This window comes from Elephantulus edwardii, unplaced genomic scaffold, assembly GCF_000299155.1.
Source record: "Elephantulus edwardii isolate Elephantulus edwardi_28Jun2011 unplaced genomic scaffold, EleEdw1.0 scaffold00298, whole genome shotgun sequence".
NCBI classification, from domain to species: domain Eukaryota; kingdom Metazoa; phylum Chordata; class Mammalia; order Macroscelidea; family Macroscelididae; genus Elephantulus; species Elephantulus edwardii.
Genome location: NW_006400048.1, coordinates 1,968,565 through 1,978,820, shown reverse-complemented (window position 1 = coordinate 1,978,820; position 10,256 = coordinate 1,968,565). Strand labels below are relative to the sequence as shown.

The window sequence follows — 10,256 nt, the reverse complement described above, 5'->3', positions numbered from 1 at the left end:
AGAATTGGTGACAGTTCTTCTCTGAATGTTTGATAAAATTCGCTTGTAAATACATATGGTCCAGGACTTTTTTTGGTTGGAAGCTGTTGTATTACCTTTTCAATTTCTTCTTTTGTAATGGGTCTGTTAAGATGTTCAATTTTGGTTTGTGTCAGTTTAGGTAGATTGTGCTTTTCTCAGTATTTGTCCATTTCCTCAAGGTTTTCATATTTGTTTGAGTGTAGTTTTTCATAATATTCTAATGCTAGTTTTTTAATTTTAGTTGGGTCTGTTGTGATGTTGCGTAATTCATGACTTATTCGGATTATTTGTGTCTTCTTCTTTTGTGAGTTTTGCTAGTGGTTTGTCGATTTTATTGACCTTTTCAAAGAACCAACTGCTAGTTTTTTTGATAGTTTCAGTTTTTCGATTTTCTATTTCATTTATTTCTGCTCTAATTTTTATAATTTCAGTTTTTTAGAAGCTGATGGGTTTTCTTGCTGGCTGTTTTTCTTCATTTTGTTGAAGATGTTGCGTTAGAGAGTCAATGGTCAGTTTTTCCTGCCTTTTGATATGTTTGCTAATTGCTATAAACTGAACTTTGATTACGGCTTTGGCTGTTTCCCAGAGGTTTTGGTAAGTAGTGTCTTCATTGTCGTTTATGTCAAGAAACTTTATAATTTAATTTTTTATTTCTTCTTGTACCCAGTCGTGTTCAAGCAAGTTGTTGTTCAGCTTCCAAATGTATGATTTTTTTTCTCCTTTTTTTTTAAATTAATTTCTAATTTTGTGGCATTGTGATATGAGAAGATAGTTTGTAAAATTTCTATGTTTTTTAATTCGTTGATGCTTGCCTTGTGACCTAGAATGTGGTCTATTCTGGAGAACGTTCCATGCACATGGGAAAAGAAGGTATATTGTGCTTTTTTTGGGTGCATTAGCCTGTAAATATCTATGAGATCGAGTTGGTTAATTGTGTGGTTTAATTCTTTAATGTCTTTGTTAAGATTCTTTTTTATTAGTTCTATCTTTTCTTGAAAGGGGTGTATTGAAGTCTCCAAGTACTAGAGTAGTGTTATCTATCTCCTTTTTCAACTTTGTTAATGTGTGCTTCATATACTTTGCAGGTCTTTGATTTGGTGCATAGACATTCAATATTTTTATATCTTCTTGTTCTATTGACCCTTTGAGCATTATGTAGTGACCTTCTTTGTCCTTTGTGATGGTTTTTGCAGTGAAATTTATTTTATTAGAAATTAGTATCGCTACTCCGGCTTTTTTCTGGTTGCCATTTGCTTGGTATATTTTGCCCCATCCTTTAATTTTTAGTCTTTCTTTATCTTCATTTTTCAGATGTGTCTCTTGTAGGCAGCATATTGATGGATTTTGTTTTTTCATCCAATCTGCTACTCTTTTTCTCTTCACTGGTGTGTTTAAACCATTCGCGTTCAGTGTAATTACTGAGAGGTAGGGTTTCATTGCTGTCATTTTGTTCAATTCTTTTTGGTGTTGTTGCTAGTTACTTTGGTCCATCCTGTTTTCTGTGGCATCTCTGTTTCCTGGACGTCTCTCAGTGTTTCCTGTATGGCTGGTCTTGTTTTTACGAACTCCATTAGGTTCTGTATTTCTGGGAATATTTTAATCTCTCCTTCGTGCTTGGTGGACAGTTTTGCAGGATACAGTATTCTTGGTTGAAAGTTGTGTTCTTTAAGTGTTCGATATATGCCATTCCATTCTCTTCTTGCTCGCATGGTTTCCACTGAGATATCAGCAGTTAATCTTATCTGTTCTCCCTTATAGGTCACTCTTTCTCTTACTCTGTCTCTCTCTCTCTTGTTGTTTTTAGTATTCTCTCCTTGTCTTTAGTTCTAGCAAATTTGTCAGTGATGTGCCTTGGTGTTTTTCTTTTAGGGTCTATTCTATATGGTGTTCCCTCAGCTTTTTGGATATATATTCTGTCGTTCTTCACTATGCTCGAAAAGTTTTCTTCTAGTAATTCTTCCAGAACTCTTTCAGTGCCTTTACTTGCTTCTTCTCGTTCTGGGATTCCTATGATGCAGATGTTTTTTCTTTTAATTGTATCCCTCGTTATTCTCAAGCTTTCTTCTGTTTCCTTCTTTTTGGATTCTGCTTTTTTCTCGGTCAGATCTGTGGTGACAATTCTATCTTCTATTTCACTGATTCTGTTTTCCATCTCTTCTGTTCTATTCGTATGTCCCTCCATCATGTTGACAGCATCAGAAACCTTAGATTTCAAATTCTGGATCACAGTTTCTTGTTTTTCCAGTGCCTCTAATGCTTCATTTGTTTTCTCTGCATTGTTTTGGATTGTTTTTTTAAGCTCCTCCTTATCTTTGCTGGCACTATTCTGTATTTCATCCAGTTTCTTTTTTATCCATTGAAAACATTCAATCATTGTTCTTTTAAAATCACTATCAGAAAGATCCATCAGGCTTCCTGGCTCCAGTAAATCCGTTGCTACTGTGTCTTCTTTCGGGGTTGATATCTTGCTTTGGGCTGGTGGGACAAGTGAAGCACTCTGCTTTCTACGGGCCATTGGTGTGGCAGAGTTCTTTGTGTCTGAGGTGGTAGCTGGTTTTTGATTTGACGTCACTGCTCCAGAAGAAGGTTGGGCCCAAACAAGAGTAAATACGTAGAGGGTGCGTGCATACTCCAACGCTCACGTGAGTGGGGAGGGAGGAAGTGCACACTGATACACGTGGGGAGGGCCTCAGCAGAACCTAAATAATGAAGGAGGAAGTCTGTTATTCCCTTTCTGGAATTGCTTCCCCACTCTTTGGATATGTTAAGGAATCTCCCTGTTGTTTGAGTTAGTGGGCCCTACGTACTTAGGCCAGAAACCTGTTTGATTCCCCATGTAACTCAATCCTCAATGGATTAAAATTCATTTAAAATTATTTTTAAAAAAAGTTTTAGTAACCCCCCCTTCCCCACCTTGGAGCCTTCTCTGTAAAGCAGTTGGATTCTCGAAGATAGGCTTTGTTTGCTCTTTTGTCACCCTTATTCATTATTCATCAATACGAAATACCATGGCTTGGATCTGGTGAATATTAGTTTTGTTCTTTTTTTAATTTATTTTATTTTATTTTTTAATACTAGTTTTTAATACTCCTTGCTCTTGAATGCTTTTGAGAGAGATTCTTGCCAAGCAGGTTTTCTCTTTGTAGCATGTCTTTTTTTAAAAGAAGGAAATGGGATGTTATGTGTTTGACTCTTTCTTGTAACCCCAAACCAATTCACAGTTGTTAGGTGTCCTTGGGTTTAGTATAGTTCATAGTAACCCTGTGAACAACAGACCTGAACTCTCCCTTGTCGTGTATTATTCTCATCGTCTCTGACACACATCAGCCCATTGCTGCAGTCACTGAGTCCATCTTGCTGAGGATTTTCCTCTTTTTTGCTGACCCTCCACCTTTGCAAGTGTGGTGTTCTACCTCTCTCAGCAACATGTCTAGAGTATGAGCAAAGTTTTATCATCTTTGCTTCCAAGGGGTACTCTGGCTGCACTTTTGCCAAGACATTTATGTTTGTTCTGTAGACAGTCCATGAGATTCTCTGTACTCTTCTGCAACAGCACAGCTCAGAGGCAGCATTTCTTCTTCTGTCATCTTTATTCATTGTCCAGTTCACTGTAGAAGACTAAAATTGCCTTTCTCTGAACTAAAGCCCCATGATGTCCTTATTATATTAACTCCTTCATGGTGAGGCAGTGGAGTTGGGGAAGGGAAAAAAGTCTCTAGTGCTTTTCCTCCCTCAAACAGTTGTTCATGTCCATTCTGTTCCACAACATCAATTACAGTACATACATTGCTATTATCCATTCATTTCACATTGCCCTTCCCTTTATCCAATCCAATAAATGTTTATCAATTAATTATTTATGCCTTCCTTCCCACTCCATAACTAAAGTAGATTTATTCTTTATGTATATAAACTTTCTTTTGCCTTTTATAATAGTGATCTTAAATAATTTGTCCTTTTGTGACTAATTTATTAGCATACTGTCCTCTGACTTATCTGTGTTGTGAATTGTTACACAAATGCTTATTTTTCAGTCCATAGTTCTCCGTTGTATGTACCATAATTTTTATATGTTTCCATCTCTTTGCTATTGTGAATAACGTTGCATTAAATATGAGTGTTCGTGTCACAGTTCTGATTTCTTTAGAGTATATTCCTGGTAGTGGTATTGTTGTTTTTATGTGCTGTTATATAGTTGGATCAAAGGGTACTTCTCTTTTCAAATATTTTCTTCTTTTAATTTTTATTTTATTGAAAGTTTACAGAAAGCTTAGATTTCATTCATTCTCGTTTTTCTCCCTGCCTAGTCTGCTTTCCCCAGTTATGTAACCCCTCTTTTGATTTCTTGATTGCTGCCTCCATAGGTGTTGATTGTGGGTACAATCACAATGAAATCCTTCACAACTTCATAAACTGAGAAACAGGTGTATGAACATAAGGGAACACTCTGTGGATTAAAATCAGGAAATGTGTGTGCTTATTTTATCCTTACTTCATACCTGTTTAGTCTGTGTGCTGGCAGACTATTTGACAAACTGGACTGTACCAAGAAGAATGTGATATCAGGATTGGAATAAGATATCAACAACCTGCATTACACAGATTACATAAACTTGCTTGCAGAAAGTGAAGAAGATTTGAAACACTTACTAAAAAAAGATTAAGACTACCATATGTATTACATCTGAGCTTCTAGAAAACAAAAATCCTTACCACTGCACCAGTAGCCATCATCATTACAGATGGAGATAAGATTGAATTTGTCAGTGATTTCATTTTTTTAAAATCTATAATCAATACCCATTGAAGCAATAGTTAAGAAATATAAAGATGGCAGTCTAATTTCCTTTGTCTCCACATTGCAAGCCTCATTATATCTTGGAATGCTTGCCATTAGTTACTCTTGTTATTTTAGTCAAGCTGCCTTTGACTCATAGTGACCTTTTGTACAAGAGTGTGAAATCCTGCCTGATCCTGTTTCATCCTATTTCCATTTCCATGGTTAATAACAAGCTCTGTTTATGTCATGTCACTAACTAATTGCCATTAAGGCACAACTGTCTCATACACTTGACTAACCATTGGATTTGTGAGGCTGTAAATTACACAGGAGATTGCCTGTCTTTATTCCATGGGTCCCTTGAGGTATAATTCTGAACCCATCGAATGACTTGTCCTTCATTTTGCAACACAGCTTCATGTGTACTTGGCTATCAAAGCCTTTATTTATAGTTCTTGAAAGCTTTAGTCAGTTAAAATAAATTCTAACCATTTTGTCAGTTCTTCCTTTCCTTTTAATCATCATTTAAATTTTATGGTTAACTTTTATTTATTTACTTGGTTCTGAATCCCTCTGGCCTTTATTGATTCAATTTAGTTTTTACTCTGCCACGCTTAACAACGTATATGCTTTTCTTCATTATAGATCACATGGTTAGAAGGACATTCCTTGGCACAAACTGTATTTACGTGCCTTTATATTCACAATCCAGACTTTATAGAAGATCCTGCCATGAAAGCCTTTGCTCTGGGAATCTTAAAAATATGTGATATTGCGAGGGAAAAAGTAAACAAAGCTGCTGTTTTTGAAGAGGTAAGATTTTCTAATTTATAAACTCCTGTAGCTCATAAATGATGTATTTAAACAATCTTAAAATGCATACATGGTTAAATGTAGTTTTTGGAAGTGCTACAGTTGATCTTTACAGATATATTGGCTAAAGTTAGCTAATTGTTTCCAAGAATGTGCTTTTTTTGATCTTACTGTTTGTTAGTAACTTTATTTGTTATGTTCTGGATATTGTAGAGATTCATTAAGAAAATAAAGGAGACGACTCTTCCTGTGAAGCCTCATACATTTTGATATAGACATCATTGATTTTCATTTTTTGAGTAAAAGGTAGCTAAAGAAAACAAAGAATAGTTGAAGGTACAGATATTTTCCTTTAGGTCATGCTTATGTGTCTTACAGGAAGTGTTTGGACTTTGAGACAGACTTTTTGGTTGTTGTTGCTTATCATAAGAAAATAAGGTTTTACTTACTTATGGATTGGGAGATTTAACATGTGAAAATACCATGTGGAACCTCTTGTAGACCAAGAAACCATTATTCAAACAGAACAAGAAGGTACTCTGCTGTCATCTTTCTCTGTACATATTCAGTCTAAGGAAATAATTCAAGAAGCTGGAGCCGCCTGGTTTAATCCTCTCCAGAATGAATCTGTTTGGTCTCCTATCAGTCCATGGTACCCTCAATACTCTTCTTCCAGCAAGACAGCTCAAAGGCATCAGTTTTCCTTCTGTCCTCCTTAGTCATTGTCCAACTCTGATGCATAACAAGTGATAGCAAAGACCATGGCCTGTATCAGATGCACCTTAGTCTCCAGAGAGACACCATTACTCTTCAGTACTTTGGAGACATTCCTAACAGCAGACTTTCTTTTAATTTCCTGGCTAGTGGTGCCAAGAATATTGACTGTGGAGCCAAGCAAATTAAAGCTATCAACAGTGTCAGTCTCTTCACCATCCATCCTGATGGCTGCCAATTGGTCCAGTGGTGAGAATCATGTCTTTTTGACATTGAGCCTCAATCCATATTGAAAGGTACAATCCTTGGCCCTTTGCAGCAAGTGCTTCAGATCCTCCTCAGTTTCAGCAAGCAGAGTTGTGTTATCTGCATAACACAGATTGTTGATAGATCTTCCACCAATCCTGATGTCACCTTTCTCATAGAGCCCAACCTCCCGGATAATCTGTTCTGCATACAAGTTGAAAAGGTATGGAGACGGACACATCCCTGGTGTACTCCCTCCCAATTTTGAACCATGCAGTGTTTCCTTGCTCTTTTCTGACAACTATAGGTTTCACATTAGCACTATAGGTTTCCAGGTATAGGTGTCGCATTAGCACGATCAAGTGTTCTGGGATTCCCATTCTTAGTCAGCCACAGTTTGTTATGATCCACACAGTCAAACGCCTTTGTATAGTCAATGAAACACAGATAGACATTCCTCTGGTATTCCCTGCTTTCAGCTAAGATCCATCTAACATTAGCTACTATAGTACCACTACCCCTTCTAAACCCAGCCTGGACTTCTGGCAATTCTCTGTTGATGTGCTATTCCAGTCATTTTTGGATAATCTTCAGTAGAATCTTGTTTGCATGTGAAATCAAGGATATTGTTCTATAGTTTCCACACTCTGTTGGGTCACCATTCTTTGCAATGGGAATAAATATAGATCTCTTCCAGTCAGTTGGCCAAGTGGTTGTTCTCTAGATTTGTTTGTACAACTTGGTGAGCACATGCAGGGCAGCATCTGTTAGCTGAAATATGTCAATTGGTATACCATCTATTCCTGGGGCCTTTTCTTTCTATTTTCTTCAAAGCAGCCTGAACTTCTTCCCTCATCACCATAGGCTCTTGCTTATATGTTGTTTCATTAAATTCGTCTGTGTCTGCCAATTCCTTTTGATACAGTGAGTATATTCTTTCCATTTTCTTTTAATACTTCCTGGATCATTTAATATTCTGCCTAAAGCATCGTTGGCTATAGCAACTTGAGGTTTGAATTTGTTCTCAAGTTCTTTGAGCTTAAGAAATGCTGAGTGAGTTCCACCCTTTTGATTTTCTGACTCCAACTCCTTGCACATTTCATTGTTATATTTTACTTTGTTATCCCGCGCTGCCTTTTGAAATCTTCTGTTTAGCTTTTTAGTATCTTGAATTCTACCCTCTGCTTTGGCTTCTCTGCACTCCAGTTAAATTTTCAGAGTCTCTTCTGACATCCATTTTGTTCTTTTCTTCCTCCTCTGTCTTTGCAATGACCGTTTGCACTCTTCCTGGATGATACCCTTGATATCCTCCCACAGCTCATCCGGTCTTCACTCATTCGTGTTCAAGGCCTCAAACCTGTTCCTGAGATGGTTCTGAAATTCAGGTGGGATAGACTCAAAGTCATATTTTGGTTCCCGTGGATCTGGTTTCATTTTCTTCAGCTTCAGCTTGAACTTGCATATGAGTAGTTGGTGGTCTGGTCCATAAACAGCTCCTGGTGTATACATTGTTTAATTCATGTACATATGGTATTTTATATAATTAATTCATCTATTCCTGTTATTGCTGGAGAAGAGTATTGAGAATACCATGGACTGCTAGGAAAACAAACAGGTTTGTCCTGGAAAGGGTTAAACCGGGTGGCTCCTTGGAGGCAAGGATTCTGAGGCTCCGTTTAACATACTTTGGACATGTTGTGAGGAGAGACCGGTCCTTGGAGAAGGACATCATGCTTGGCAGGGTGGAGGGACAGCACAGGAGGGGAAGGTCCTTTACGAGGTGGATTGATTCAGTGACTGGGATAATCGGGATGGGAAAGTCAGAGACAGTGTGATTGGTACAGGACAGAGCAGAGTTTAGGGCTGTTGTACATAGGGTCGCTGTGAGTCACAAGCGACTTGACGGCACATAACAACAACAACAACAACAACACATTCCTGTTATTACCTGGTCTTCCCAAGTCCCCATTGAATCTTCCTATTGTCACCATCTAAACTCTGCTATTCTAGTGATTTCTACCCTTCCCCCTTTTTCTTCCCCTTCCCCCTTTCCCTTTTGAGCATTTATACACATCTTACTGAGTTACTTTTCCATTTTTACAATAATGATCTTAACATAGTAATTTTATGGGACTGAGTCATTTCATTAAACATAATGCTCCCTAGTCTCTCCCACGTTATAAACTATTTTATGAAATCAATGTTTCTTAGTTTCATTATGTAAATGTACCACAGTTAATCCATTCATTTGCTCATGGGCATTTTTGGGCTGTTTCCGTTTTCTTGCTATCGTGAAAATGCTGCTATGACCATATGTGTACATATTTTCGTTCATGTCTCAGTCTAATTTCCTTCGAGTATACTCCTAGTAGTAAAATAGCTGGGTCTTAAGGAATTTCTGTGTTCAACTTTTTGAGGAAAGGCATAACTGCCTTCCAGACTGGTTATATCATTTTATAATCCCACCAGCAGTGCATGAAAATTCCAGTTACTTGCTGTGCTGTTGTAACATTACTGTTGATGATGGGTTGACGTAGTATCTCATGGTGGTTTTGATTTTTGTGTATAGTGTGTGATGTAAATCCTGTTTCAGTTTTCTGCCAGCACCATTTGTTGAAGAGGCTGTCATTTTCCATTTGGTAGGTTTTGATTCCTTCTTAAATACCAATTAACAACCACTTCCAAAATAGCTTGCCTCCAGAAACCCTATGAACTTGGAGAAAGGATGAATCTTAACACAAGTGTTCAGGTCTTTTATGCATAGGGTTGCTATGAGTTGCCTACGACTTGATAGCACTCAACAGCAACAAAATTATGAAGGTAATATAGTTCTGTTTGTAATAAGTGAGGACTTGAAATTGTTACTGAAGATTGAAGACTATGGACTTCAATATGGATTAGGCCTCAGCATTAAGAAACAAAAATCCCTACCACTGAGCCAGTAAGTAGCATCATAGTAAATGGAGAAAAATTTATGCTGTTGCCTGGACTGATCTTTTTCTGCTGTGAATACAAAATGATGATTTTCTAATTCTTCCACTCCTTTACTAGTGCCACCACTCAGCAAGCAAGACACGTTTTTGTTGAGAATAAATGTATTTATTGTTGTCAAGTCAGAACTGATTCATCATTGACCCTTCTATGGATTTTTTGAGGCTATAAATTACACAAGCATTTTACATCTTTCTCCCTCGGAACAGTTGGTGGATTCCAACCTAGTACACAAATACTTCTGGGCAAGGATACTAATTGGAGTACCAGTTGTCATATTGAAAGGCTGGAAACTACCTCAGTGTCAGCCAGTGGAGGGCATATTAATTTTAGCATTTGGTATTTGCTGTATTTATATAGTCAAGCCAACTATCAAAACAAAAAAGTAGTTTCGTCCAGATAAGGTTATATATTTCCCAAATAAATTACGTTGAAAACAGATGTAGAAAAAAAATACTACTACACTTTGGTTTGGTTTTGTGTTATTTGTTGGTTTTTGGTGTTTGGTTTTTTTTTTTTAAAGAAAAGAGGTAAATTGTGTGCTCAAGGGAAGAACTAGGATGCTGAGGATTCATACTGGTAGAATTTTTTTTTTCATTTCTTTCTTTTTAAATTTAGGTTGTTTATTTTTCATTTCAATGAACATCTATAGAGATTTTGGAATTCCATTCATTCATTGTTGCATCCTTCT

At 37.1% G+C, this 10,256-nt stretch overlaps 1 protein-coding gene across 1 annotated transcript in view; it reads left to right on the top strand.

The window, feature by feature from the left end:
• Positions 1-10,256, top strand: part of LOC102857926 (N-alpha-acetyltransferase 35, NatC auxiliary subunit-like) — a 210,682-nt gene that overhangs the window by 81,474 nt on the left and 118,952 nt on the right. The window contains exon 5 of the mRNA XM_006900868.1: positions 5,447-5,632. Coding sequence (XP_006900930.1) covers positions 5,447-5,632 — 186 coding nt within the window. The remainder of the gene's footprint in view (positions 1-5,446; positions 5,633-10,256) is intronic.